This window comes from Beauveria bassiana, assembly GCF_000280675.1.
Source record: "Beauveria bassiana ARSEF 2860 unplaced genomic scaffold BBA_S00007, whole genome shotgun sequence".
Classification (NCBI taxonomy): Eukaryota; Fungi; Ascomycota; class Sordariomycetes; order Hypocreales; family Cordycipitaceae; genus Beauveria; species Beauveria bassiana.
The window spans coordinates 335,205-362,747 of record NW_007930842.1 but is presented as its reverse complement, the minus strand read 5'-3'; the positions used below and the strand labels follow the sequence as shown (position 1 = coordinate 362,747).

General features: G+C 53.7%; 13 protein-coding genes across 13 annotated transcripts; 4 read left to right on the top strand and 9 right to left on the bottom strand.

Moving 5' to 3' along the window:
- Positions 1 to 561: 561 nt before the first annotated feature.
- Positions 562 to 2,085, bottom strand: BBA_03334 (putative MAP kinase; the record flags this gene model as incomplete). The annotated part of the gene is made up of 5 exons (XM_008598431.1): positions 562 to 1,190; positions 1,242 to 1,556; positions 1,609 to 1,675; positions 1,732 to 1,864; positions 1,973 to 2,085. 5 exons carry the CDS (start codon positions 2,083 to 2,085, stop codon positions 562 to 564), a joined length of 1,257 nt encoding a protein of 418 aa, XP_008596653.1.
- Positions 2,086 to 4,247: 2,162 nt separating this feature from the next.
- Positions 4,248 to 5,038, bottom strand: BBA_03333 (low molecular weight phosphotyrosine phosphatase; the record flags this gene model as incomplete). Its single annotated transcript, XM_008598430.1, has 3 exons — positions 4,248 to 4,526; positions 4,686 to 4,777; positions 4,900 to 5,038. 3 exons carry the CDS (start codon positions 5,036 to 5,038, stop codon positions 4,248 to 4,250), a joined length of 510 nt encoding a protein of 169 aa, XP_008596652.1.
- An 844-nt stretch (positions 5,039 to 5,882) lies between these two features.
- On the bottom strand, positions 5,883 to 6,590 carry BBA_03332 (PRELI-like family protein; the record flags this gene model as incomplete). Its single annotated transcript, XM_008598429.1, has 1 exon — positions 5,883 to 6,590. The coding sequence occupies one exon, from the start codon at positions 6,588 to 6,590 to the stop codon at positions 5,883 to 5,885; it is 708 nt and encodes a 235-aa protein (XP_008596651.1).
- A 1,023-nt stretch (positions 6,591 to 7,613) lies between these two features.
- Positions 7,614 to 9,087, bottom strand: BBA_03331 (lipase/serine esterase; the record flags this gene model as incomplete). Its single annotated transcript, XM_008598428.1, has 3 exons — positions 7,614 to 8,582; positions 8,661 to 8,960; positions 9,031 to 9,087. The coding sequence occupies 3 exons, from the start codon at positions 9,085 to 9,087 to the stop codon at positions 7,614 to 7,616; spliced, it is 1,326 nt and encodes a 441-aa protein (XP_008596650.1).
- Positions 9,088 to 9,829: 742 nt separating this feature from the next.
- BBA_03330 (mannose-6-phosphate isomerase) lies at positions 9,830 to 11,170 on the bottom strand (the record flags this gene model as incomplete). The annotated part of the gene is made up of 2 exons (XM_008598427.1): positions 9,830 to 10,801; positions 10,877 to 11,170. 2 exons carry the CDS (start codon positions 11,168 to 11,170, stop codon positions 9,830 to 9,832), a joined length of 1,266 nt encoding a protein of 421 aa, XP_008596649.1.
- Positions 11,171 to 12,053: 883 nt separating this feature from the next.
- BBA_03329 (nucleoside-diphosphate-sugar epimerase) lies at positions 12,054 to 13,318 on the top strand (the record flags this gene model as incomplete). The annotated part of the gene is made up of 5 exons (XM_008598426.1): positions 12,054 to 12,070; positions 12,124 to 12,329; positions 12,385 to 12,462; positions 12,517 to 12,977; positions 13,046 to 13,318. The coding sequence occupies 5 exons, from the start codon at positions 12,054 to 12,056 to the stop codon at positions 13,316 to 13,318; spliced, it is 1,035 nt and encodes a 344-aa protein (XP_008596648.1).
- A 38-nt stretch (positions 13,319 to 13,356) lies between these two features.
- Positions 13,357 to 15,093, bottom strand: BBA_03328 (Zn(II)2Cys6 transcription factor; the record flags this gene model as incomplete). Its single annotated transcript, XM_008598425.1, has 3 exons — positions 13,357 to 14,346; positions 14,404 to 14,597; positions 14,955 to 15,093. The coding sequence occupies 3 exons, from the start codon at positions 15,091 to 15,093 to the stop codon at positions 13,357 to 13,359; spliced, it is 1,323 nt and encodes a 440-aa protein (XP_008596647.1).
- A 1,012-nt stretch (positions 15,094 to 16,105) lies between these two features.
- BBA_03327 (YCII-related domain protein) lies at positions 16,106 to 16,592 on the top strand (the record flags this gene model as incomplete). Its single annotated transcript, XM_008598424.1, has 2 exons — positions 16,106 to 16,197; positions 16,262 to 16,592. 2 exons carry the CDS (start codon positions 16,106 to 16,108, stop codon positions 16,590 to 16,592), a joined length of 423 nt encoding a protein of 140 aa, XP_008596646.1.
- Positions 16,593 to 17,034: 442 nt separating this feature from the next.
- BBA_03326 (UPF0662 protein) lies at positions 17,035 to 18,603 on the bottom strand (the record flags this gene model as incomplete). Its single annotated transcript, XM_008598423.1, has 4 exons — positions 17,035 to 17,196; positions 17,251 to 17,865; positions 17,926 to 18,329; positions 18,387 to 18,603. 4 exons carry the CDS (start codon positions 18,601 to 18,603, stop codon positions 17,035 to 17,037), a joined length of 1,398 nt encoding a protein of 465 aa, XP_008596645.1.
- Positions 18,604 to 19,601: 998 nt separating this feature from the next.
- Positions 19,602 to 20,391, top strand: BBA_03325 (60S acidic ribosomal protein P1; the record flags this gene model as incomplete). The annotated part of the gene is made up of 4 exons (XM_008598422.1): positions 19,602 to 19,670; positions 19,971 to 20,045; positions 20,147 to 20,282; positions 20,345 to 20,391. 4 exons carry the CDS (start codon positions 19,602 to 19,604, stop codon positions 20,389 to 20,391), a joined length of 327 nt encoding a protein of 108 aa, XP_008596644.1.
- A 627-nt stretch (positions 20,392 to 21,018) lies between these two features.
- BBA_03324 (DNA-binding protein) lies at positions 21,019 to 22,158 on the bottom strand (the record flags this gene model as incomplete). The annotated part of the gene is made up of 4 exons (XM_008598421.1): positions 21,019 to 21,516; positions 21,573 to 21,723; positions 21,795 to 22,014; positions 22,077 to 22,158. The coding sequence occupies 4 exons, from the start codon at positions 22,156 to 22,158 to the stop codon at positions 21,019 to 21,021; spliced, it is 951 nt and encodes a 316-aa protein (XP_008596643.1).
- Positions 22,159 to 23,467: 1,309 nt separating this feature from the next.
- Positions 23,468 to 24,692, top strand: BBA_03323 (MSP domain-containing protein; the record flags this gene model as incomplete). Its single annotated transcript, XM_008598420.1, has 7 exons — positions 23,468 to 23,507; positions 23,577 to 23,647; positions 23,742 to 23,764; positions 23,825 to 23,883; positions 23,947 to 24,062; positions 24,120 to 24,242; positions 24,297 to 24,692. The coding sequence occupies 7 exons, from the start codon at positions 23,468 to 23,470 to the stop codon at positions 24,690 to 24,692; spliced, it is 828 nt and encodes a 275-aa protein (XP_008596642.1).
- A 729-nt stretch (positions 24,693 to 25,421) lies between these two features.
- On the bottom strand, positions 25,422 to 26,685 carry BBA_03322 (dihydroceramide delta(4)-desaturase; the record flags this gene model as incomplete). The annotated part of the gene is made up of 3 exons (XM_008598419.1): positions 25,422 to 26,090; positions 26,150 to 26,428; positions 26,512 to 26,685. The coding sequence occupies 3 exons, from the start codon at positions 26,683 to 26,685 to the stop codon at positions 25,422 to 25,424; spliced, it is 1,122 nt and encodes a 373-aa protein (XP_008596641.1).
- Between the last annotated feature and the right edge of the window lie 858 nt (positions 26,686 to 27,543).

The following is a 27,543-nucleotide window of genomic DNA, read 5'->3' as shown; positions in this document are numbered from 1 at the left end:
ATTTTCACTGTTTTTGTTCCCTTTTTCTTTTCTCAAAAGGAAACCGAAAAATTTCAATCGCTAGAGATGTATATAGCAATCAAGCATTCATTCATTCTAGAAACACCTCGCGTCTGTCAAAACAGTCTCGCCTCCACTTGCTGCTCTCTGCCTGCTCTTACACATGGCACCTCAAGGCTTGTAGTGAGTGGCCATCAAGCGATGCTGTCGAAACACGGCGCCAATGTCTGCCCCAATAAGATGTGCCGCATTATAACAGCACCACGTCGCCCGGAGCCTGCATTATGCGCCCACATCTTTTTGGATTGTCCTCTCTTGGCACTTGTAAGTCGTGGCAATGGCGGCGACCCACCACCTCAGGTCAGCGGTTCCTGGCGGCTACGGAGATTGCTTCGGCATCCATGTCACTCTGGCTCTCTTCTCCAAATAAATTCTGGCATCGTATGTAATCATTGGTCATTAGAATTCCAACGTCAATCTTTTTTCGTAGCTGCCACACTACCCGGGCAACATGCAGGCGTGGCAAGTCCTGCTTGAATATGTCCCGCCCCTACGCAGCGTCTATCTCATGCTGGCGTCCAGACCACCGGCCAAGTCCTGCTCGAGACCGTTGGCGCCGCCCAAGTATTCCTGAGGACGAGGATCCTCCGATTTCCACTGCGTCGAGCCCTGGGGCATGGGCACCTGGCTCTGCTGCTGCTGTTGCATCTGGGCGAGGGCAGGGCCCGAAGTGGGCACGGTGCGTACCATCTGGCGGAAGCGCATCACCTCGTCGAGAATCATGCGACGCATCTCGGGCACCTCCTCAACAACCTCAAAGTCAAAGTTGAAGGTTGTGGGGCAGTCGGGCTCATCAGAGGCGTCGTGCCAGATGTGCAGGTAAGGGTGCTCCAGGGCTTCCTCGACGCTGATGCGCGACGATGGGTCAAAGGCCAGCATCTTGTCGAGTAGATCCAACGCGTCGGGGTTGGCATTGGGAAACAGGCTAGGGAAGGACCTCTTGGGCATGAAAGGTAGGTTGCGGACGTATTCCTGGGCACGGGGTGAGCCAATGCGGGAAAGTGTCTCCTCATTGGGGGTGCCGAGGATGTGAAGAATTTGGTTAAGCTGGTCAACATAGTCGCGACCCTTGAAGAAAGGGCGGCCACCGAGGAGCTCGGCGAGAATGCAGCCCACAGACCACACATCAACTAGTCAAGGTTAGCATGATTTCTTGCGAACAGTGGTCATTGCCTACGCACTAGCTTTGGTGTAGCTCTGGAAGCTCAGCATAATCTCGGGCGCGCGGTACCATCGGGTGGCAACGTATTCTGTCATATATCCGGCATTTTCCTGGGGGTCAACAGAGAAGCCGCGAGCAAGACCAAAGTCACAAATCTTGAGTTCGCAGTCGGCGTTGACAAGTAGGTTGCCCGGTTTCAAGTCACGATGCAGCACATTGGCCGAGTGAATGTACTTGAGACCGCAAAGAATCTGGTAGATGAAGGATTGAAAGTGTGCGTCGGTCAAGGGCTGTCCCGAGCGAATAATGGCAGCCAGGTCGCACTCCATGAGCTCTGCGAGGTGTTAGCATGCACTCTGTGACGGGTCGTAAGAACCCAGTCTGACCTTCGTATAGATATGTTTCGTTGAAGTCATTCGGCCGAGGAATGTCCATGTCGTAGAGGCAAGTAATCTGGCGAGGCGATTAGCTGGGTGCGAGGGCACCGGGGTCGGGGCGGGCAGGCGCACATTACGGTGGCCGCGAAAGTGCTGGAGCAGCTTTATCTCCCGCAGCGCTCGCTTGGCAAGAATCTTTTTGGAAAAGACATTGGTGACTTTTTTGATAGCGACACCCTCGGAAGTTTGGTTGTTGACGGCCGCACTGAAGAAAAAGAGGCGCAACGGTTAGTCGTCAAACCCAGATACGACGTGCAGGTCGGCGCGGGGTACGAGGCATGGCCTCGACGTCACGAAGCTGTCAACGACTTACCAGACGATACCGTAGGCACCTTGCCCGACTTCCTTGGTCACAGTGTAGCGTTCGTCGACAATGAAATCTTGATTAAAGACCTTGAAGACTTTGCGTCCCTGGAGATCGCCCATGATGGCGATTTCGTCGCACGGCGAAGAGCGCGTGCGTGCGCAAAAAGCGAGAGTGCGGGGCAGAGGCTTGCCCGAGGTATGGACGAGTAACGGCGACGTTGGCGCGTGTGCGAGCAGAAGGCTATCTGCAGATATAACGACGGGACAGAGGAGACTCTACAAAGAGGCGTGCTGCAGAAAATGAGATGAGACGCTGAAGCGAGCTACCTAGGAGAAATGGAAATATATGGGATGGTGGTTGATAGCAAGTTATATATGGAGCCAGGAAGCTGGTCAGAAGCTGGTCGGCGGCTAGAGGGAGCCTGGACCGAGCCTGGAGGAGAGGGAAATTTGAAAATGGCCCTTTTGGGGGTGGGCAGACCGAGCAAAAAAGAGAGAACCCCACCAAAGAAATGAGCTACATCGTTTGATTTAACGAATGAGCTGCTGTGCTGCTCAATAGGGGACTTTGGCGGAGATGAGTTCTCCCTCAGGGGCCGAGCATACAGTAACACAATCCCTCCGCCAGGCCACAGCTGCGAGGTAACAGCGCCAACAGAGGCCCGTAAAATCTTCTACAGCACTCTTAGGAGCAAATACTTGCTCGCCCGTTTGCACTCGCTTTGGCTTCCTACCTCTAACTACCATCAAGTTCTTCCATCTGGTCACCATCCTCGTCGTCCACCGTTCTCCATTCTTTCACCATCCCTCCGCCCATCACTGGTTTCACACCATGGCTGATCCCAATCCAAATTGAAGTCGTAATGTTCTTCCCGCAGTCACCCAGTCTCGCATCTCGTCACCTCGCTCGCTGCTCTCATTGGCCGCCCCGGAGACTTTGCCGCCCAGTCAGGCTGCCGATGCTCGCTCGTCACGATAACCTGCCTGTCCTCGTCGCTATATAGTAATATGCCCTTGTCCAGTACCCTTCTTAATCGAGTCTCAGACTGGAACAGGCTGCCACAACTCGAATCATGCCACCCCTCTGGTCACGCTATCCTCGTCGAGGTAGTCATGTTGGTGTTTGCAAACTCCTCGGACCCAGGCGAGCAAAACCTGGCTGTATTTGTCACGAGCCAGGTATTGGCCAATCTCCAGCTGCCTGGACCAGAAGGTGACAATGCACAGTCTGCGGAGCGCCATGAGCCTCAATACTAATTACCAGTATGGCCTGCCAAACTGGGCCTCCAATGCGACGTTTGTTCTGCGACCCCACACCATGACTATTAGGTCAGACCAGCAACAACAAGACAAAGAAGCCTTGGCCTGTTTGAGCTGCGATACGTGTTCTTCGCCTTTTTTCTGATTCAATCCTCAATCGGTCTCAGCCATCATATTCGTCTAACTCGCAAATACGAGGCTCGAGGCTCTGGAAAACTGATCACACAGCAGGCTCCCATGCCACATCAAACCGCAGCGGTAGCGTCTAGACCATCACTCGCCGCAGCAGCCTGATGTGGAATCAATCTCTCTAGACTGTCCCGACTCGCGCTGAGCATAAGCGAACCACTGCATCGTCTAAATACTTACCTAGGAACCTTTCAGTGCATGAGGCAGCCAGCCCTAAGGAGCACTTTAAAAGTAGCAGTCCCCCAAGTGATATCAAAACTAGTTGACGTGCTTGGCAAGGACGTTGACGAAGAGAGCGACGACCACTACGCGACAATTGGCCGAACTGCATACTCTGATGGATCAAAAGCCTGGTGAGATTCGGCCGGAATCTGACCGATTCTTTCTATGCAAATGAACTGTAATATGCGACGGCTAGTGATTTCTGTCCGCACCTTTACCAATGAGTCGCTGTTGTCCAAGCAATGTATCATGTACAAATTGGGAGGTACAATTTCTTGTTCTCGACCGGGTCTTGTTGATGGAAGGGTAATGAGGGGCTTACGAAGACTAAGCATTGGACGAGCAGGACGGTAGGCCCAACTGATCTGCGAGATTCTCGCCAATTCTGCTGGAAGATGACCGGCAACAAATGTATTGACCAATCTTGGGTCTGACTGCATTGCATTATACTATTCCATCATCGCCTCTATTAGCCCGCCACGGTGGCAGAGAGCATATGTATCTACATGTCATTACTCGTCATTCATCCTGATCCGCTCCTCCTCTTATCTGGGTATCAGCAAAATCATCAACCTCCGCCTGGTTCCTCTCGTCCTTCTTCCCCTCCTTCTCTACAGCGACGCCGTCTTCTCGCCGCCGCCGTCCACCACCTCTGCCAAGAAGTTCTGCGAAAAGCGCGTGCACTGCTCAAAAGCGCGCTTGAAGCCCGCATCGCCGCCATAGTACGGATCGTTTACGATTTCGGCCTTGCCGGCGCCGCTGTACTCGCCAAAGAGCATGACGCGCGCCTTGGCGTCGGGGTTGCCGCGCTGTAAGCGCACCAGGTCGGACAGGTTGGAGCGGTCCATGGCGAAGATGTAGTCAAACTTTTCAAAGTCCGACGTGGCAAACTGCAGACACAGGAACGGAGATTTTAGCACACGGTGCGAGGAATTGCGTGGATGGACTGGGCCCGCTGAAGGAGAGGGCAGTCATGTGTAAGATGTCGCAGGCACGAGGTGAACACGCAAAAGCAAAGAGGGGGGGTTGGTAATACAGGTAATACGTACACGTCGCGCAGAGTGGTGGTAGTCTGTGATGCCATTCTCCTCGAGCGTCGCCATGGTGCGGTCGTCGGGCGAGTCGCCCGTGTGATATGCCGCTATGGAGGGGTTAATTTCTCGTCAGCCCAAAAGAAAGAAAGCACGCCCAAGAACACCGCCCGTTTCTTCCATGAATACACTGCTGGAGGTGATAAAGAGAGGAGAAAGCAAAAGGACATACCTGTGCCGCAGGAATCAATGCGACCAATCTTGTCCTTCCACTCGGGCTTCTGCGCCAGGTGCCGAAAGATGCCCTCGGCCATGGTCGAGCGGCAAATGTTGCCCAGACAGACAAAGAGGACGGATATTTTTTCGGGCATATTTCTTCTTAAGAAATGTATCAAGAGGAGAAGATAAGAAAGAAAGAAAGAAAGAAAGAAAAAAAAAAGTGCAAAACAAAATGAGGGGACAAGAGAAAAGGACAGACGAGTTTGGAGATCGTTGAATGCAACTGCAGATCGGGCAAAATGTTTGGTGTTACGTGCAAGTTTTTGGCCGGAGCACGGGCCGTTCATCTTTTGGCCGCGCGGGGTCGCATATCTCGATAGTCTATCCCTCCTCCCCTCTCCCGAGACATTGGCCAGCTAGCTGAAGAATAAAAGAGGAAAGAATCGACCGGCTTTGCCCCCCTCTTCTTCAACTCGCCGCTGCAAGGAAACAAAAAAAGTAGAGTCAAACGCATCTGACGAATATGAGCTTTGTTTCGGCTTCGACCAGCCTTGTGGTGAGTGGTCTGCCCTGTCCAGCAGTGCCACCAACGCTGCTGATCGCGGTCCAGGCCCAACTGGTTAGACATGGCACAAAGTAACAAAATGGTTGTCAAAGATTTCTTGCATTCATTTCAAATACTTTTTTTTTATTGTTACTCAGTACAAGAGAGGGGATGCTGCACCAATGCACGCTGCAGCTATACACGATTTTTCTGCGTTGGTGGCTGGGTCCCCATGGCCCGCCGTTAGTCGTCCTTCAATGACACCAAACACCACGACATAATAAGAAACAAAGACGCCAGGCTGAAATAGAAAAGGGGGTGTAATGTACAATATGGATACACGATCCGTCATAAGCAGCCGACGGTGGTTCCGACAGCTGTGCGGGCACATGCCAGGTTTGTTGGTGTGCCGCGTCGTCATGTTATACATGTGTAGCGTGTAGAGTCGTCGTCTACATGGCCAGTTGCTGACGCTGCCGCTCACGGCGGATGGCCTCTAGAACACCCAGCACACCATTGTTGCGAATGCGCTCCAGCACCATCTTCATTCCGTCGCGGCTCTTGCCCAGCTGCGCCTGCGTCTTGGTCGACGCCATGCTCTCGATGCTGCGCTGGATGCCCTTGGCTCCCCAGCCACCAATGATGCCCGAGAACCAGCCGTCTTCTGCCGTCGCCTGGCCGATTTTGCCCCGAAGCTTTTCGCCGAGGTGCGACTTGAAAATCACCGACGTCTTGACATCCGTCTCGAGGTTCGGGGCGCGGCCGGCCGCCTCGTTGGGGACGCAAAAGTCCTGCTTCTCCACGACGGAGAGCACGCCGGTAAAGTTGAGGTTGCGGCTCTCGGTGCGCATCCAGCCTTGCTTGATGTCGACGACACTCGTCTCGAGAATGTACGAGGCCTTGTCGCCCGTACCTCCGCCCGTGACGCTGGCCGGCAGCAGCTTGTATACGGCGCCCGGCATGCGGCTCTTCTTCAGGTGGATGCGGGTAGTGTGCAGTCGCTGCGTTACGGGGTCGACATGGCTGGAGATGGTGTCGGTGCTGAGGACGTGTGCGGCGAAAGGATTGAGGTTGGGCGACGAGTAGCGGAGAAAGTAGGCGAGGGTGACGGTCGGGAAGGGGTGCGAGTAGGTGTGGTTGATCGAATGCTGGAGCACCATTTTTATTCAGAGCGTGTCAATTGCTCGCCGTTGGCGGTGCGAGGGAACAGGCTATGCGAATTGGTTGCGTTACGCGTGCGTGATAGATGATTTTGTGTTGCCCGTGAGCAGGTTCGGCTCAGTCGGGACAGCCCATGGAATGGTGAAGGAAAAAATCACGAGACCAGCTGAGAGGCTGTCAAGGAGATGATGGAAAACAAGCAGAGATGAAGAATAAGTCCTGAAGCGACGCAGAGATGACGGGCTGCGAGAGGTGATGAAGGAAGATTGGGCGGGAGGGGAAGATGGAGGGTGGTGTGCTCCGAGACCTGAGGGAGAAATGCCAGCAAGAGGAGGTGATGCCAATTGCAGGCAGAGGCGAATTTTCTCCTGGCTGGGGCACGTTTGCTGCCAAATGTCCAAGGTGCTGATTGGTTCAGAGTGCGGAGGCCATCTGAGAAGTGTTCTGATTGGTCAGAAAATGCGGGGCATACAGTCCGGGGTTTCAGCAGCCACACGTGATTCGTTGCTGAAAATGAGACGACACGGACCCAGCTGTGGCCAGACTTTGTCGCAACTGTGCAGCTACATGCGCCGAAAGTGACCTCAAGGTAGGCTGTCATTAGTGTCAAGCATCAAAGAGCTATTTATTTTCTTCATGCACCCGGATCCTGCGGCTGCAGGGAGATGGATGATGGTCTCTCTGGCACACACCTCGGTTCGATTGCATCACCATTCACGCTAACAAGTCCTGCCAGTTGCCAGTTCGAGGAGTGATGCGTGTGTTGCATCCTCCGTGGACTAGCAGTATTTAGTATTATTTTCTTTGCATTTAACTAGTTCAGAAAGGTGCATCCACAACGGCTGGGTCATCGAGGGTTATCACAAACGATTACAATCCAATCCCCCGCCTACTACTCATTCAAAACGAATGCCACATACACCTGTATCAGAGTTGAATTATCATTGACCTCACACGTATTGTGCACACACCCAAAAAAAAACACGCTTGCCAAGCCAATCCCAATCCCATTCCAGATGCCTCTACAGCAAAAACTCCTCCTCTGCATAGTGCCCTAGCACGATGAATCCTTCGTCATACTTCCTCTTATCGATCCGCGCAATAATAGCCCCGTGCGAGTGCCCGGTATCGTGGATCCAGACCGGATACTTGCGCCATCCCAGCGTGTCCAGGTTGCGCACCATGTCAAACTGGCACGGCGCGAGCGCCAGCGTCGGCTGCGTCGGCTGCGACAGCCTGCGCTCCCGCGTCAGCATCTGCCTGTCTTCTGTATTCATCGCTCCCTCCTCTCCCTCCTCGTCATCATCGTCGTCGTCGTCGTCCTTGAGGTACTCTTGCTGCTGGGAGTTGTTGAGCGCCTCATACGCCGACTCGACCTCGCCGCGCAGCTCCTTGATCAGCAGCGGCACGCGGTATTCTTCAATGCTGATTCCCAGCTGGCCGCGCTCGTGCAGCCGGATGCGCTGTGAGCTGCGCACGTTTTGAATCACCGAGTTGACCAGGTACGCCGCCACTCCAATGGGCACAAACACGGCAATGGCCAGCGCCAGCGGGATGCGCTTCGCGTACCCCAGCAGCGTGCTCCACGGGGACGTTGTCGACACCAGCTTGGGTCGCGGCAGGAACGGCGTCTCCGGGTCGAGAATGACGTCGCCGCGGCCGGGCACAAAATTGGGGCGGATGAGGTCGAGGTTGCGGTACGGGTCCGTCTTTTGGATGCACGTCGTGTAGTAGACGGCGCTCTTGTCGTTGGTGATGTTGGCGTAGAGCGTGTGGCGCTTAAACTTGCGCAGGCCCGACATGAAGATGGATTTGGGGTCCGCCATGACTTGTAGCAGCGGCCGGTTAGTGTCGCGGAAGCGGTCCGTCGTGAACAGCTGCTGACCCGACATGGACAGCGTGCGCGCGCCGACGACGTTCCAGATGTGGTTGTGCCAGCCGCGGAGGGGCGTGCGCACGCCGAGATGCGGACTCGCAAATGTGCAAAAGTTCTATACACCGGGGAGTGTCAGCAAAAAGGGCACCCAATCTTGACCCAAAACTTCGTAATCCTCGCGTCGGTTCCGTACCATGCACTCCATGCGGTCGAGGATGCCCTTGGCGTACAGCAGCCCGACCGTGTACCGCGAGACCAGCCCGCCGAGCGAGTAGCCAATGATGCTGAGCTTGGTGATGCGACCGCCCGCGGCCTCGATGCTACGCAGCTCTTCCTCAATCTCGGCACACACGCGCTCGCCGCCGCGCTCGATGCCGTCGTACGTGAAGCTACCCGTGTTGCGCTTGGCGAGCAGCAAATAGAGCTGGTCGCGGGAATACTCGTCGCGTAGGCATTTTGCAATGTTGCGCATGTGTTCGGGATTGCCCCAAAGCTGGTCGTGGGATGAAGTTGTTAGCATGGAATTTTGAGAGATAGGGCCGAGGTGAGTCGCGATGACGTACTCCGTGGACGAGGACGCATAGATGACCAGCCTTGAGGCTGCCGCCCTGAGAGTCCATGCTGGGCTGTGCAACGGTCGCCTTTGTATCGGATTGGTGATGATAGAATTCAGAATAATTCGGAAGAGGAAATTTGGGAGGGGAAAAGCAGGTTGAAGGAGGGAGAAAACGGAGAGAGATGTTACAAGTCCGCCGTTGGCCGTCTGAAGCTTGGTACCTTAGTTAGGCTGCACGCTGTCGCGGCATTCAAAGACAGCCGGAGCGGGTCTTGAAGAAAAGGGTCCGCTGCGACCACCCAGCCGAGGCATTTTTTTGGGCAAGCAAACATTTCTTGGGCATATTTATCGACCCTACCACAGGCAGAATATATTACCCATCAAAAATACATAACAACGGCATCTCTGAAAGCGCCGATCAAGCCGTCTGATGAGCGATCTTCACCCCCCTATTATCTCGGTTTCCGCTGGCAAACGCTGGTTATCCCCGTTCACGTTGGCCGAGCGCCACAAACGGGCGAGACTGGATCCCCAACACCTGGAAAAGAGTGTTGGGGCATTTTTTTTATTTTCTACTCCTCTTCTCAACGAGCCTTTCATTACTGGTAATACATGTCAGGCTCAGCATGTCGGTTTAGATGACGTTGGCTGTGCCCAGCCTGCTACTTAAGATACACAACGTCATTTCGGCACAGCCGCCGAGCACTGGCGCATATTAAGTAAAGGCAGAAATCATGATACAGGCTTCATTTTTTTTATATACCCTACCTCGAGACTAGCCTCCAGAAAAGACTTTGAACATCCTCTCAACCACCGACTGTCGCATACAACTCCAAGTCCTCAGTCGCCCGCACCGTCGCCGCCGTATTGGCCGCGACAAAGAATATCTGGCCCTGCATCAGCCTCACCTCGCGCCCGTCGTCGTCGCCCACCAGCGTGCCCTCGCCTCTCAGCACAATCGCCACCGTCGGCCCCCGCGCCGGCCGCAGCGCCTGCTCCCGGCCCGCCAGCAACGCAACCCGCAGCACGTCAAACTCGCCCACCGGCGGGGCGAACCGGGCCGCGTTGTGGTCCACGAGTCCCGTCGCCGGGTCGCGCACCGTCTGCGCGGGCAGACGGATGCCGCGCGGGCGCGTCAAATCCCCGAAGCGCAGCGCGTCGCAAAAGACGTCGGCGTGGTCGCGGTCCGCCGCGGGACACAGCCCGCCCGCGAGCATGTTGTCGGAGCGCGCCATGCACTCAAAGACGTCGCCCGACAGGTAGCAGTGCACGCCGTCGGCGGGGATGAAGATGGCCTCGCCGGGGTCGAGCGTGAGGAAGTTCATGCACAGCACGGCGACGAGCGCGCCGGGGTCGAGGTCGGTGCACTGCGCCTGCAGGTCCCGCAGCACGCGCAGCAGGTGGCTGGCGCGGTGCGCGCCGCCCTTTTTGAAGTCGGCCTCGAGCTGCACGGCCAGCTCGGCCTGCATGGCGCGGACGCTGTCGGCGTCGGCCTTGAGGAGCGCGCGCACCACCTCGCGCAGCGTCTCGTCGGTCCAGCGGCTGCTGCTAGCGGCGGACGGCGGCATCACGCCGCGCAGAAACGGCGTGCGGAAGAGCTGCGCAATCTCGTCGAGCTCCTTCCAGCCGGCAAACAGCTCAAAGTGCGACAGGGCAATGGCGATTTCGGGCTTGTGATTGGGGTCGGTGAATTGCTCCGGGTTCTGCGTGTGCAGCTTGGCCGCCAGGTCCTTATTTGGATGCACTTGCAAGGGGAGGGCCTTGGCAATCGAGAGAATCTAGTCGCCACGGGTCTGATTAGTTCTTGTCTTTGGCGGCAATGTTTCAGGATTGGCTGTTTCCGGTTGACTGACCTTGGGCAGATATGGCAACTGGTCCCCCCATTTGCCAACCGAGTGCTCTCCTAAGAGTTCATTTTTATGTTCGCGCAGCACATCGCCCAGCGGCCGGCCATCTCCCAGCCGACCGGGGAAATTGGGATAATCGCCAAACCACATCTCCGAGTAGCGCTTCTCCTCATCAATCTTGAAATCTGTCTCCGGAGAAGCGGCACACAGGCGTGCCGCGAGCGACTTGCTGCCTTTGCGGCCCCATTCGTAGTTGTTGCATGTTCCGCCAAACGGAAAGATGCGCGATACAGTCCCCATGGTGTTTGACTGAGTGAAAAGCGTAGCAGTGAAGATTTTTTGCCGTTCTGTTTCAGTGGATAAAGTGAATGTTGATTTTCTAAAAGGCTTTATAGGCGGCTTGAGAGGAGTGGCGGTTGGTACCTGCGCTGACGTGTTGTTGCTGTAATGCAAAGACTGGCCATTGACCTCATGGTGACGATGCATCCGCAACGACCACTTTTATTCTACATGGGTATTGAATGTCTGGAGCACATCACCGAACAAACATGATTTGATTGAAAAGACTCGTTTTAACATCTTGCCCAGATCAGCCATCAGGTACCAACCGCTCAGGTACCAGCCGCAATGCGCCATGGCGGCATTACCAAGCCAGTAGTTCCATGGTGGATTATACCAGTCCAGGATGGATCGAGTCTATAAAAGTAGGAACATACACCGCCAACACGGCCAATCAGTGTCGCATTGTAAGCAGGAGGCATTCTCAGAGCCCATGGGATTTATTATATCGCACAGCAACATGTAAGAATACTTGGGCTAAATCACTTTCTCAACCTTCAACATGGCTGCGAAAATCGAGTCCCTCCAATTTGCTTGTATAAGCCGGGATAACCTTCCTCACTTGCGGCCCGGCCCCTCCACAAATCTGGTGGGGCAATCAACTTTGCCCGTTCGGATAGCGCCGGTCTAGATAATTAGATTGATTTACAAGCATAGCTTCCAAAAAGGCAAGTTATCCCGGTCGTGCCATCTCAGCACCCCATACACATGTCCAATGTAAATGTATAAAAGGACTTGACAGTTCTGTGAAAGAAATCACATATTCCCTTTCTCTAACCCATTCGCCCGTATACCAGTATTTCTACGATTTCTTTGTTTTTTCCCCAAAGAAAAAGACGCAGCAATGAGTCGCATCTTCATGTACAACGCAAGCTCTCGGGCCATTAAGAACCCCTTGACTGACTTGTCTCCAGCACCGGCGCCACAGGTTTCATCGGCGGCGAGGTCCTGCACGGCCTCGCACACTCGCGTCTTGCCTCGAAAACGGTCGCTCTCGTGCGCAGCGAGGCGCGCGCCGCGCAAATCATCGCAAAGTACCCGGCCGTCATCCCGCTCATTGCCGACTTGGACGCGAGTGACGCCATCGAGACCGCTGCGTCTCAGGCAGATGTGGTTCTTCGTGAGTAACTAGGCCCTTTTTTTCATTCTGGCATACCGCCCGCTGACCGGCGCAGACCTGGCGAGTTCGAATCACGTTGGCAGCGCAAAGGCCATTGTCCGAGGCCTCGGGAAGTCGCAGAGCGATAGCCCAGGTAAGTCGTCTCCGCGACCCGGTGCTTGTGAGCAATGCTAAAATGGCATGTAAGTCTGGGTACAGATTTCGGGCGCAAGCGTCCTCTCGGGTCCAGAAGTCGCCAAGCGCTCGTATGGAAATGCCGGTGCCAAGGTGTACAACGACGTGAAAGACGTCACCGAGTTGCGCGAAATCATTGCGTCGTCGCCCAACAGAGTGGTCGACAGGCTCGTGACCAATCTGGCCGCCGACCAGCCTCGAGCGCGAACAGCCATCATCTACGGACCCATGATTTACGGTCTGGGAAAGGGCCCCGTGAACCAGCGCAGCATCCAGATGCCGAGCCTTGCCAGAGCGACTCTGAAAAACGGGCACGCTCCTTATATTGGCAAGGGCTTGAACGCCTGGAGCAGCGTGCACGTCTCCGACATTGTGCAGCTGGTCCTCAAGCTCATCGCGGCAGCGCAGGACAGCAACAGCCAGCACCCGCTGTGGAACAAGGACGGTATTTATTTCGCCGACGCAGGAAGAATTGTGAGTCCTCATCCCAGCCATAGAAATCTTTGCCACCGTCGTTTCGGTATCGCTGACCATTTCGGTAGCCTTTTGGCCAAGTCGCCCGCAAAATAGCCGATATTGCGGCCGCCAAAGGACTCATCAAATTGTCCGCTGTCAAGGAAATCGATGCTGAGGCCGCGGAATCCATCATGGCACATGCTGCCGTGCTGCTCGGAACCAACGCGCAGACCAGAGGGGATAGGGCCCGCACGTGGCTGGGATGGGAGCCGCAAGGCCCTAGCCTCGACGCCGAGATTGAGAGATTGGTGACGGAGGAAGCTGCCAACAGCAAGAAGAGCGCACGGTCAAACATGTAGAGCTTCGACGTGTTTTCTTCGCTTGGAAAAGTCGCCCATCATAGGGCAACAATAGGGCACCTTTCTAAGCTCGTCACATCGAACCAGCCTAGAGTATAATCTTGCTTCTCCTCTCTCAAAATCCACACTTTCTCTGCCAGCTCGGACACGATTTTGAATGTCGGTATTCTGGTTTTGTTGCCCATTTGCCTGAGCCAACCGCCTAGGCCATCTCGAAGTGGTGGCTCAATGGCTTCGCACGATGCCAGAAACGCCGGCCAGAGCATCTGCGCCGCCTCGTGCGGTCCGTCCTCCAAGGACATGCTTTCCAACACTTTTTGTACCACATTCTGCAGCATCAAACCATTGATATTCTGTACCCGTCTGTAGTAGAACAGAGTGACGGCATGGCGGAACGTCGTAGTCAGGCGTGGGATAATCTGGCCGCCCAAGTTTGTTGCGGGTTGGCTCTCGGCGGGATTTTGTAAGTTGTGGCTGTGAAGATTCTCACTCGGCATCTTCCAGGAAAGGATATTATGTTCGAGAACCTTTGTACGTCGGCACAGATTCGCAATCATGCTCACGTCGACGTTTGCATCGCGCTGCAGCAACTCCTGCTCATTCGCCAGCCGAATTGTCTGCGACAACAGGCCCAAAAGACTCTCTGGCAGTCCGTACAACTGCGGAAACAGCGAGTCTTGCCAGTCGCCCATCACTTCCAAGTGAATGTCATCATGCGCCGCTGCAGCACTTTTCTCGACGCTCATGCGCAAGTCCGATTCGGTGCTCTGGTCTGCGACGCGAAAACTTCGCAGCTGATGTCTCGACTCCTCAGTCACTAGACTGGACCGCGAGCCGGGCTTCTGAGGGCAGATGTTGCGCAGGATGCACCCGCACGTGCTCTCGGTCAGAACGCGGAGATGTGTGTAGACATGGTGGAGCGTGCGTAGCTGGAGCGATTTAGGCGATGCGGGCAGCCCTCGTGTGCGGATGAGATACTCAGCTTCTAGGAGAAGATGTTCTGCCTCATTGTACTCGGCGCACAATATCTTGAGCGTCACGCATGTAAGCTTTATACAAGACGGTGGGGAGGTGATCAAACATACCTCAAGCATGGTTGTGGAAAGCAGCGCCATAAGCAGCTTTTCATAGTTTGTTCGAGTCAATAGCAAGATCTCCTCTTGGATGGCGACTTCGAGATGCTGCCGAGCCTCTTGCTTGTATCGTTCTCCCAAATCGGTCCACCTGTCAGCCGACGCCACATCCCGAGGGGCGAGATGGAAGCAGGTCGACGCCAGGACTGAGTATAGCAGTGATAGACCAGTCGGCGTGGTGGAGGATTGTCGAATCAGCTGCGTGCAAGTTTTCTCTGCTGCGGGAAGATGGATGTTTTGCCAAGGGCATATCCTGGCATCGTGCCGCGTTGCAAATGAGAATGAAACGACGTCGCTCTTGAAATACAGGAGGAGGCTCTGCATCAACTCTAAGGAAAAAAGCAACGCTAGCGAACCTGATGTTGGTGGCCCATATACAGGCCAAGGGGTCGCTGATGCATATATTGGTTCTGATGTCGAGTCTCCATGTTGGAGAATTGATCTCTGACCTTCATCAGCGGGTGTTGATCTTCCAGCAGGTCTGGCTATCGTATATAATATACCAAATGGCCCATGGAAGCGATCCTTGGCCAGCGCTGCGGGCTGCATAGTCACAGTCGATTCTGCGCCCTCCATGTCCAACCCGTCTAGCGCTTTGCCCACACTGAACCCGCCCAGGCTGGTGGCCAGCATTTGCGCCATGGCTTTTTGATGCGGCTCTGTTCCTTGAAATCAGCCGCCCACACCGTATCATATTGATTTTTCACGCGACACACACCTGCAAACAAGGCTCGGCGGGAAGTTGCATCATCTGGACCGCGGGGCCGCCGAGCGCCCTCGTTTATCCACTGGAGCCGTGGCCGATACCCGGGACACGCGACCCCGAAAGACCGACACATCCGGCAAGCTGGTCGCGTCTCGTCGCATTTGAGGTGACGTTGGCGGCATGTCGCGCAGCCCGTGAGTGAGCGATTGCGCTTCATTGTTTTTTCCCAACTGTGTACATGGCGATGTGAAGCTAGATGTGTTGCATGTCGAGAATGGATCCTCTTCACAGCCGCTTTGAGCGTTTGCATTTGTCAGCTACCAGGTACGGGACAATTGCCACACGAAGGCATGGGTGCGTACAGACGATGGGCAAGACCGAAAGCAACCAGGCGAGAGAGCTCAAAAGAAGATTTTTTTTCAAAAGAAATAAAGATAAATAATTAGCTGGTAATTCACACTCGACTCTGTTCAACTTTGCTCGACTTTGAGCATGCCAGTAGTAAAGAGAGCTTTGCGTGGCTTACAATGCCAGCTTTATAACTTGGGGAGTCGAGAAGTTGAACATGTACAACTCGTCGCTTTGTATCAGCGACGTTGAAACCTTTTGTCATGCCCAAGTTGAGCATTAATTCTCTGAATTTCCCCCTTGAAAGATTACCATTTTAGATCAATACTTGCCGCTGTAAGCCGTACCCCGCAGCCTCTAGTTCCCCAGGGTCGTATTACTACTACCTACCTCGCTGGTGCCGACCAGCCCCTCCCAAACAATTGACAACTCCCCATGTGAAAAGGCGCGCCCATACATCCAATCTAAGCTTCTCATCTACATCCATAAATATTGCAATTGGCGCCATCCATCCTCCCAGCCGCCTCTCTTCTCCCAGCATCTGCCTTGATTTTAATGGCCTCTCGTATCGCCGCCACCGCAAAGCACCTCGTCCGCACAATGTCCACTGCCGCCGCCCCCCGCAAATTCGAGTTTCTCGTCATCGTCCCTGACAAGCCGGGCACACAGCAGAAGCGTCTCGAAGTTCGCGCGTGCGCTTCTCCCTTTTCCGCCCTCTTATGCCTTCCCCTTTTTCATCCACTGACAGCCCAGTAGCGCGCATTTAGCCGAGGTTAAGCCCCGGTTCGAGAATGGCACCTATAAGATGGGGGGTGAGTCTTTGCAGATTACCATTGTTGTTCCCCGTAACGAGTCTGCTACTAATCGAGGTTGCAAAAAATCAGGTGCTGTGCTAAATAGCGTCCCCAACGGAACTGACCCGTCTACCTTTGACTTTCACGGCAGCTCCTTTGTGGCCGAGGCCGAGTCCAAGGAGGCGGTGCTGGAGCAGCTCAAGGACGACGTCTACGTGACCAGCGGCGTCTGGGACCTGGAAAAGGCCCAAGTATTTCCCTTTATCTGCGCCTTCCGGTCAGCCAAGGACTAGAGATGTCCCGGACATTCACCAGGTCTCATTAAATGCATGCGGCAACGGAAGGAGTTGTGTCTTGGTATCCCAAAAAAGAAAGTGCCCAGGTGGATTGGATTCCTAGCCGAAACGATACTATATAAAAAAATATCCCAGCATTTTTTTCCCGCCATTCAAACAAGAAAAAAAAGGTGCTTCAAGTACGACCCAGCGCAGCTGGACTTGTCATACCTCCATTGCTGGATAGCCTCCCCAAGTCTTAAACAGTATCTGTAAGCTGATTGCGTATCCTTTCTGATGTGCCCAAAGTAAAAATGGTCATGCTGTGTGACAAAGCTCGAGGAAACCTTTGTCGTTCGAAAACAGAGAAGACGACATCCCGCAGAAAGAGAATGACATCAGCATAATCATAATAAAAAAAAAACAAAAATCGAGGTCGCTCGAGCAGGGGAAACAGCCGTTATTTGGCGTTGTTGGCGATGTCTTCGTCGGCAGCCACACGCAGGTCGTAATTCAAGTCAAAGCACTCGGCAAGCAGCTCCGACACACTGCTTTGCCCTTCGGGAATGTCACCATTGACGACAAACTTGCCATCCACGCGCATATTATCCAGAGAAGCGAGCTGTCTGCTGTTAGTCAACCGGCACACGTAAACCAAAATTCAAGATGAACAAACCTTCATGCTATAAGGGTAAAGTTCCCGAACAGACGAGACGCCGCCGTTGTCCTTGACCTCAATGAGGCAGCGCTTCAGTGTCTGCAGCTGGTTGTAGATGGGCAGTAGTGCCTCAGAGACCGGCTCAGAGGACAGCATGAAGGAGTAAATGTAGGCGTAGCTTCGTCGAATCAGATATAGCATGGTGCGCTGCGTCCACAAATCGGCAGGGCGGCCCTTATCATCAAAAAAGTTGCCGTTTTGTCGGCTCTCGTCAATCTTGTCGAGCTTGCGCTGGAAATCGTACAGGTCAGTCTCGCGGAGCGACCAGGCTTGTGTGAGGGATAGCTTTTCCAGCTCGTTGCGGATGCCGACGAGTGCCCGGTATGTTTCGCGGAACGGTTCGGGGACGTCGCCCTTTCTGCATTGACTGTTAGCGAGCGATCGAGTGCGCTTTAATTGGAATTCATGCCTTTCTAGCACAATCTCGGACCAGCGAGAGCACTTGTCATAGACTTCCTGCATGGTGGCAGCCCCTGGCGATTCTGAGCCTGCGACACAGAACTGGCCTCCGTTGTACTTTTCGCCAATCTCGTACAACTGCTTCTGCAGCTTCTGGACTTCGCTCGAAGAGAACTGTACGCTGTGTCAATTTCGTTACTCTCACCTTCCGACACGCACATGACGTATGCTCACTTTGAATCTGGTATTGGCATAGGAAATGGAGCGGAGGATAGAGATGAGCTTTTCGTAGGTCGGAAGCGAAGCCTCGTCGAGAGTGCTCAGGCGCTTCTGCAGCTTGGCCAGCGTCGCAGTGCATCGTTCGACACGTTTCGACAAGAGCTCCAGCAGGTAGGGCGAGTGCTGGGGGCCCGGGGTGTCATCATTGCTCGAGCGGCTAATGTTGGTAGATAGTTTCTCCAGCGTCGCTTTGAGGCTCTCGAGATCCTTCGATGAGTACAGGTTCGCCTCGATGAGGTGGTCAAGTAGTCTCTTGATCGTCGAAGTAAGCGCATATGTAGCGGGGGCCTCGTCGTTGCGGCCTATGGTCAGGTAGAAGAGCGACAGGAGCTGGAAGCATGCCTCGAGCACCTTGTCGACTGCGGGAAACACGAATCAGTATGCGACATCACTGGTGTTCTAAAGCGCTAACGTACCTCTGTTCTCGTCACTGGAGCCCGTCTCTGCGCGGACGGTTGTGAGTTCCTTGACCTGCGCAATGGTCTGGTCGTAAAGCGGCAGAACATCTTGGCTGCGGATATATGTGGTTCTGTCTTGCTTGAGCAAAAGGAGCTTGTCGCGTATCTCGGTGAGGCGCTCAAGAACGGCAAGCTCGCGGGCGTTGCGCGGCATGGGGACCGCGGGGGTGTCCATTTTTGCGACTGTGCAGAGCGAAGAAGGCAGCTGATTGCTGATGCGAGCAACTATAATAACTTATGCATAAAACTCGCAAATCAATGGGCGCCCAAATGACAAGTAAATAGTTCGGTGGGCAGAAAAGAGGTTACACGGTGAGATGATGTTGAAAGAAGGATCTGGAAAAGGTTCCAGCGTTTCCGACGAAGGTGGAGGAGGATGGCGTGGGGTAAGGTAATTTGGGTTGGTTGTTTGGGGATGACTAGTAGGTAGGTACCCAGAGGGGCAAAAGAAATACCTAAAGTTTCCCACCTTTTGGCGCGGCGTTGCGATTTAAAGGAGTAATGAAGAAAGAGGAAAGGGTATTATTCGGATTGGGAGCGTCTTTCTGAGATATGCAGATGCGTTGACTGATCAGTCTAGCCTTATTAGCATGGCCATGATTTTCTCTCCTTTGAGTCGCAAGCAGAGCATTTGACAGATGCAACTTTGGACCGCAGATGCCGCTGCTACAGCGGGGGCGCCCTGTAGGCGACCCATGAGTGGGTTCTTCACCAGCCATACAGGCTGTTGGCTTGTCTTTGCGCTGAAAGCATCCATGTGCATCCCCCGACAGTGGACTTCTGGACCCAGCCTCTGTGCAGTTTCCTCTACTGATTGGCTGTCTCGCTTTCGCCAATCAAACACATTTATTCACCGGAGATGGGGCTCTCTTGCTCAGTGGAGACAAGCCACTCACTACAGGACTAAGCCACAGATATGATGCCATACGTGTGGCTATCTCTAGCCGGTCCGGAAAAACTATTCTTACGTGTCCGCTTTTAGGTCTTGAAGCCCTTTCCAGCGTGAATTTCGCCCAAGAGCCTGGGATTTTTTTCTTGTGGCCCTAGCCCGCTTACAGGCGAGAAAGTCACTCCACGAGCCACCTTGCAAACCCACCAACGGATTTGCGCCCTTGGAACGTAGAAACTTCCTTTCCCACGTTCAACTACACATCACAACCACCAACCGTCACAATGTCCACCTCTGAGCTCGCTTCTTCCTACGCGGCCCTCATCCTTGCCGACGATGGCATTGAGATCACCGTACGTTTATACCGGCAATTCGCATGAGCTTCCGGTTTGGGGCTTAACGATCTTCTGTTGGCATCGATTCGGGGGGGAAAGATGAGGGCAAGAATCTCAGGCTGGGATAGGGCTCAGTAAAACGGCAATCTTCGACGGTCGACAATTCCTTTTTACGCCCTGTCTCGACCGATTCTAGAGCCTATTACCGATCAAGGGCCCCGTCTTTACCTTCCGATATTCATGCGACATGAAGATTCGAACCTCAAACACGAATACATGCTACCTAGCACTGACGAGCTCGATGCTAACCGTTCCCAGGCCGACAAGCTCCAGTCTCTGATCAAGGCCGCCAACGTCGAGGTTGAGCCCATCTGGACCTCCATCTTCGCCAAGGTACGACTCTCCGATAACCCCGCGCTCGTACAGGGAGCGCGACCATGGCCCGAGCGCGACGAAACGATGAACACGGTACGCTAACTGCTTTCGCTGCACAGGCTCTCGAGGGCAAGGACGTCAAGGACCTTCTCGTCAACGTCGGCTCCGGTGGCGGTGCCGCCCCCGCTGCTGGTGGTGCTGCCCCTGCCGCCGGCGGTGCTGCCGACGCCCCCGCCGAGGAGGCCAAGGAGGAGGGTAAGAGATGTCCCGAATCATCGGTTGCGACCGCGACATTGCTAACCATGTTTTATCAACAGAGAAGGAAGAGTCCGACGAGGATATGGGTTTCGGTCTGTTCGACTAAAGAACCAAGAAACCTACAAGACAAAAGCCTACGACGAACTGTTTTCTTTGCTTCCTTTTGTAACTTTACCACTGCATGGCTTCGGCATTACGAGAAAATACCATTTTCGAATCGATCATACAGGGTCTTGGGAAAGAGGCACGACATATCCTGCGGGCCTTGGGCAGAGTAGCTTTCTTCCATACGATAATGCGATGAAATGCTTCTGAAAGAAACGTTTTTTAACGGAGTTATTTACGCGCGGGGTTAGAATATCAGAAACAGAGTTGGTCTGTTTGGACAAAAAAAAAAGCACTGCGAAAAAAAAAGCGAAGATAAAAATCATCTGGCCTTTGAAACTGTGAAATGTGATATCACTGTCGGCATATCATCGACGTGTCGTAAGTCATAGCATTATGTCCACTCGGTGCCACGCAAAGACATACAAGCGCCGATATGCCTCTAATTACTCAACTTTTTTCTTTCCAACCAGGGGTTTGCCATCAACTCTGCCCATGACGCCTCTACTCCCATGTCTAGCACTGTAAAAAGCAATATCGGCCACTGCAGCTCTCCCTTCCAATTCTCTCAACGCCTATCACATGCTCTGGAAACCCCACCAAATGCAAATCGGGGCAAGAGAACAGTCTATTTCACAATCAGAGCAGCACTGGGGACGAGGCCTGCTTCCTTGAGCGTCTTGGACATGTCAATGTCGCCCTGAAACGTCTGTCGAGGAAATGTCGTCGAGAAGCTGCTCACCACCGTACCGGTTTCGCTCTGAACGGCCTGGGCCAGCTCAAACAGAGTCGTCTCGGCAGGCAGGGTCTTCATAATGTTGCCATTGGGGGTCTGCAACCGCAGACGGGCCTCAGCGTGGTTCACCTTGGGCTTGGGCGCCGGCGCAGCAGCCGCGGCAGCAGGTGCGGGCGCCTCTGGCGCTCTTCCCTCGCGCGCCGCCTTGGCCTCGTCGGCCTTGCGCTTGCGCTCGGCCTTGTCGGCTTCAATCTTGGCCTTGATGCGCTTCTTAGCCTCGATGTCGTCGAGCTTCTCCTGGCGCTTGCGGGCGGCGTCCTTGATCTGCTCTTTTCGCTGCAGATCTTCCTTGGCAGCTTGCGATTCTTTTGTAGACTTTTGACGAATTTGCTGGTAAATTACCTTATTAGCCATGTGTCTGGAAGAATTGCGTGCCCACTGCTTACCTCGTTGCGCTTATGGTCTTCCTTATCTTGGACAGCCTGGCCGGCACGCTTAGCCGCCAGCCGCTCTCGCAACTCCTGGAGCCTCGTCTTCTTCTCCTCTTCAGTCAAAGGGGCTATCTCTTCTGTCGATTCGGAAAAGTCGGTATGCTCTCTGACAGATTGGGCGAATTCAGTACATGCCATCATACAAAAGGTACACAAAGCATGGCTGGCAGGACTCACGTTCTGCTGGCGTGAAAGCTGGCCAGATCTGGTGTTCTAAACTTCTTGCCGCAATCGTTGCAGACTAGCGACTTTGCATTACCAGTCTCGAGCGCGCTAATCTGGGCTTTGGTCTCGTCTTCATCCTCTGCGTCGTCGGCTGACTTGGCCGCGGCTTCGGCTTGGATGTCTTCGATGGATTTGTCTTGGTTATCCTCGAGCCATTGCAGGGCGCCTTGAACTGCATTGCGATTCGTGTTAGCTAGCCATCGTAGTGGAAGGTCGTGGAAAGGATCAGCGTACGGCCTCCGGACTTCTTAACGGCGATTTCGGCACGGGCCTTGTCAAAGCCCATATCGAGCAGTTGATCCATATCGGAAGGCATTGTGGTGTTAAATTGTTTGGTACGAAATTATGCGGTGTTGCGTGAACAATGCAAACGAAGCTGTCGAGTTACCGTTGACTAGGTAGGTACCTTAGTGGGGTAGTCAGAGCAGGCGGCGGCCCAAGTGACGTACGGAATGTTGCACTAGCGGCTACAGAGTTGTCAGGTATCACCGAGCAGGTAAGGTATATGTGAATTGACAAGCAACTCAAGAATTGGGTGGATGTCTATGAGTTGGGTCGAATTATCTGCAGATGAATCATGGATTGGCGACTCTCAAGGCAGCCAGCCCGTAGCTGTCACTCAGGTCTACCAGATGCAACAAAATCTTGGGATCCAGAGCTTGGAAATATAATATGTGGCTGGCTGGGGACAAGTTTCCGTCCAAAGAAGCTGGTATACAATAATCGAGTTTCAGTCTGGTCAAGGTGTGGCAACCAGCTGCAGTGCAGAATGCACATTCGTCTTCGACAGCGTGACAGCCAATTTGCCAATGCCGTGTCATTTTGATGAGGTCACTCAACGACGCCACAGTTGGCTGGGAAGGTCTTGGTATCACCACTTCATGAAAAGCAGGTTTCGAATTTCACACAACAATAAACAAAAGATTGGACAATCCGATTCATTGCTCCTCTAGCATACTTTGCAGCTACATGCCCTAATACTTGGGCACCAAAATAAATAAGCTGGCTGGTATCGAATTGAGGTTGACGGCTCGGTTTCCAGCCCCATGGTGCAGTGCTACGTCAGAGCACTGTAGCGCTGTGAGGCGCACTCTCAAGGCTGGTTTCCAGGGCACAAGCCTGCTTTCAAGGCGCTCGGCTAGGCACTTGACTTGCTGCGGACACCCAAGTACCTGACCACCTCCCAAGACCCAAGGGGGCAGCTGCGACGTGTTAGACTGCTATTCGGCTTCACGCCTCGACAAAAAGACGCTCCGAGGTCCCTCCTCCGCTCCCAAGCACCAAGCTTCTCAAGCCGTCCGACAGACGACTCCCGCCACAACAGCCTCGTCCTCCCCCTCCTCGCCATTCTCCTGTAACCCTGGCAGACCTCTTATCGCTGTCCTTCATCCTCTACTTCGCCGTCATTATTACTTCTTTGCCCTTGGCTTTCCCCTTCTTGTCCGCGCCTACGAATCCAAAACCCCACGAGCTTGGTGTACTCTCTGCTCTGCTCGCTCGACTACCTACGCCACACTCAGCCGCGGTTCTACCTACAACCACCAACCCCGGTTAATCACTTCGTGTCCTCGGTCACTTCGTCATCGCCACCACCCTGTATTGCGACTCCGATACAACTGCCCATCATGTCCATCGATGTCGAGCCCCTCGAGCTCAACTTTCGACGTATTATGGCCCCCGCCCTACCTTGCTGAGTCTTGTTGACGTTGTGCTAACGTCAGCCTCCGTCCACAGGCCCCTTTACTGTCGAGGTGTCGCAGACCCTCACCATCAGAAATACCAGCTCCGACCCCTTGGCTTTCAAGGTATGTCGATGCTTCGCGCATGCTGCCAGTTTCTTGCAGCTACTTTTGCCGTTCAATCCCAATCCTCATGATACTAACAATGCTGCCCTCATAGGTGAAAACCACTGCTCCTAGACAGTATGGGCTCAAAACCCCACATTCGCGACACTTTCAGTGCCGCCATTAACATGCCTTTAGATACTGCGTCCGACCCAATGCTGGCCGTATCGAGCCCGGCCAGGCGTTTGATGTCTCTGGTGCGTGCGACGATCGCGCGTTTTCGCGCCTTTCTGGCCCTGACTGATACTGACGTGCCACAGTCCTCCTCCAGGCCATGAAGGCCGATCCTGAGCCCGACACGAAATGCCGCGACAAGTTTCTCGTTCAATCTGCTCCTATTACTGGAGACAAGGAATTCACTAGCATTGCCGAGGTGGTGAGTGGCGTCTGACCCGGCGCACGAAGCTGGCAGCCACCGGCTAACCAAACGCAGCTTGACAACACGGATAAGTCCCTGAAGCAGGAGAGAAAAATTCGCGTAAACTGGCTTCCAGCTCATGGCGAAGCTGATGCGAATACTGTCGTCATGACACCTAACAAGAAGCTTGTCAACGGTGTATGCAACTGATCCCAGGTTTGCCTTGTAGCTGCGCTAATCTCGTCCATGCAGCATGCCGATACCCCAGACGTTTCGCACAACTTTTCCTCGCCCAATACCAATGCTCCTCCGCCATACGACGACGACACTCCCGCCGCCGATGTCGACGAAAAGGCCCCGATAGACACTCCCGCCGCTCTGGCCAGCCGTGCTATCCCTGCCATCAAGGAGGCCGGCAACGAGACGCTCGAGACGGTTAAAGCTAAGCTGGCCGCCGCGCAAGCAGAGATTGTTAGGCTCACGGATAACAGCGGCCTCCGCCAGCGCAACGTCAAGGCCGGCGAGGCCGAAAAGATTCCCGCTGGCGAGCTGGCCCAGACAGTCAAGCAAAATGCCGACGGTGTCTCGGTGCAAGTCGTGGCCATTCTGTGTCTCATGAGCTTTCTTCTGGCATACTTTTTCTTTTAAAGCAACATTCATGTTGGTCCATGATTTAAGAGCATTTGGCTAGAGAAAATGAAGAAGAAGGAGAAAGAGAAGCAGCAAGCAGCACAGCAGTGAGCAGAAACGGAATAGGGTCGAAGGAGTTTGAACTTGCGTTAATTGGTTTTTTTTTGTTCTTCGTTTTAAATCGCACATTGCCGGAAAATTTGCAACTTTTTTCTTGTTCAAAGATCTGTAACCTGCTTAGCAGGCAGATGCGTATCAGCCGGCAGGACGCAGAGAATTGGCATTTGCAGCAGCTCAAGCAGTGAGAAACTGAAGGAGTCTCTTTGCAAAGACTTTAGTTGAACTGTCCTGCTGTGGCCTTGTATGGTCTATTTTTGTTCTTCTTCTTTTTTTTTTCTTTCTTTTTTGTCCCCTACTTTCTTGCCCCTTCTTGTTCCATTGTAATCATCCGTATGAAGCTAGTCTTATGTAATTTTCATGTCACAAAATTCGTTCAGTCTCGGCTTTGGACTTGCATTCACGAATCGCAGGCAGTCCCAATCGGCTTTTCATAGCGTAGTCTTGTGCGTTGCGTGTGCTTCTATTATATAAAAGTCATGTATCATTGGCAGATGATACATAGCGAGGTGATTAGAAACAGTACAAACGCACACCTACTTGGAAAAACAAGTCATCTCACATCATGACGCCTGCAGCTTGAAAAGAACAATAAAAAGAGACCCAAATTCTATCATCATCAATGACCATCTATGCTTGGATTTCAGACTCCTTCCAGCTCACAGCCCCGCCAACAAGGCGACCGCCGTTTTGACGCTTGACGCGGCAGTTCATGCCAACGCTATCGTCCCAAATGAAGCGCCAGATGGCATAGACCCAGCTCTCGTGGCGAGGAAGGTCGTCGTAGAATTCGCTGGCGATGCGATTGACCTTGTGCAGACGAGTCCACGGGATGGCGGGGAAATCGTGGTGTTCGTTGTGCAGGCCGACGTTGTAGGTGAACCAGTTGAGGGGTCCGTAGTAGGAAAAGGTCTCGGGAACGGGAATCTTGTTGGCAGGGTCGCGCTGGGTGGGCGTGACCGTCTCGTACACGTAGTGCTCGGCAATGAAGTGGCCGGCGACGGGGTGCAGACTGCCGGCGAGAAACGATGAGAGCAGCAGGTAGAGCAGAGCCTTTGACGAGGTGTAGTGGATGAGAACGGCGTCAAAGGCGACCTGGACAGCAATGTTGAGGGCGTGAATGCGCGTGAGGGGGACGCGGTAAACGGTCATGGGCCGGATGGCGTAGAAGAAGATTTGAAAGGTGCAGAAAAAGGCCTTGCCGAAGATGGAGTCAAGGAAGAAGGCTTCGAGGGCGGTAGGCAGATCGGTATCGAGGCCATCGACGCCAAGAGACTTGTGATGGGTTAGGTGGTAGGGCTATTATTAGATGTCAGCTTTGAGGAGTGTCGTTTTCTGAACAGGGATTTGTATCGTACTCGGAAGGAGGCGCTGTAGGGGATGCCGATGGGCAGGTTGGCAACAATGGCGAGGAGACGATTCGCCATGGGATTCTTGAAGGCCAAATTGTGTGAGATTTCGTGAATGGCGAGGAAAAGATTCTGGTTTGCTGTGGCGCCAATTACGTATGCAATGGCCCAAAACTTGAGGGACCAAAAGGGCGTCGATTGCAGGTAAACGGCGAGTGCGACTTGGAGGGCTACGACGGCGATGACTAGATATTTGGTGAGGGGCTCGGGACCGCAAAGCTTTGTGACCTGAGCAGTGTCAGCGGTTTGCTTCAGTCGCCTGGCAAGCTAAACTGATCGAGCATCTTGTTTAGCGGCCATGTAGATCGTACCTCGGGGTGCTTCTTGATGATCTCGAGACGTCGCGTCCGGTGCGGCTCTTCAGTATATGTCCAGAAAAAGTCCTTGGGGCCATTGGCGTCCGTCTTGATCTCGGCGTCGGTCGTCTGCAGCTTGCCGTTCTTTCCCGCAGCTGTTTTCGACATTGTCCTCGTCGCTACGGCCATTGCGTTGTTGCAAAGTGTCGTAGCCTATGTGAAGGGGTGGTTTCGTCGAAGGGGGGTCGTAGCTTTTTTTTTTGCTAATTCTAGCCCTAGACCAAGAGCCGTGAAAAATCGTGACGACTAACCGGGACTAGGCTACAATTTCGGAAAGATGGGCGGCGAAATGGGCTGCAAAGGAAATAATAGCGCTTGAAGAGTCGAAATCGCGATGGGTGTGGAAAGACGAAATAAAATGAATGAGGTCTAGGGATGAGAAGGAGGAATAAAGTGGTGAAGCAGAGAGAGGCAGTGCTGGTGCCGCGCTACTCTAAAGCTGTTTGGCACAAGGTTGGTGGGGTTCAGGGACCAGGCAGGCACCGCAGCTGTAAATAGGGGCGGGACGCGTTGCCTGAGAGGGGCCTTTCGAATGTTGATACTTTGCTCCGTATGCTGTCACTCAAACCACTCAGTAAACAAAAATAGAGAAATAGTCGTCAACCCCTCACTCAGTGCTATAATCAATCAAAATGGTGCGCTCAAGCGCTTGACCAGCGCCGTGTTCCTCAAAAGTTGCTCCACAATAGTCGAGAAACATGTGGCCTGTGGTCTCTTGGAGGATCGGTGGGGTCACTTATAGCGGGGATGGCGCGTATCTCCTTTTTTCATCTCTGCCGAGTCCCTGAAGCCAAAGCCCAGATCTGGTGATTCGGCATCTCAGATTCCGGGAAGCCATAAGGTACTGACGGCCTTTGACGCGGTGGACAATCCTTTACCTTGATAAAAAAAATTTGTTACACAGATTATTTACCACGCAAGCATTGGTTGTTCTTCAATCTACTACTTCTAGCCTGCCAAGTCTGTCAACTGTGAGAGCCCGTCGTC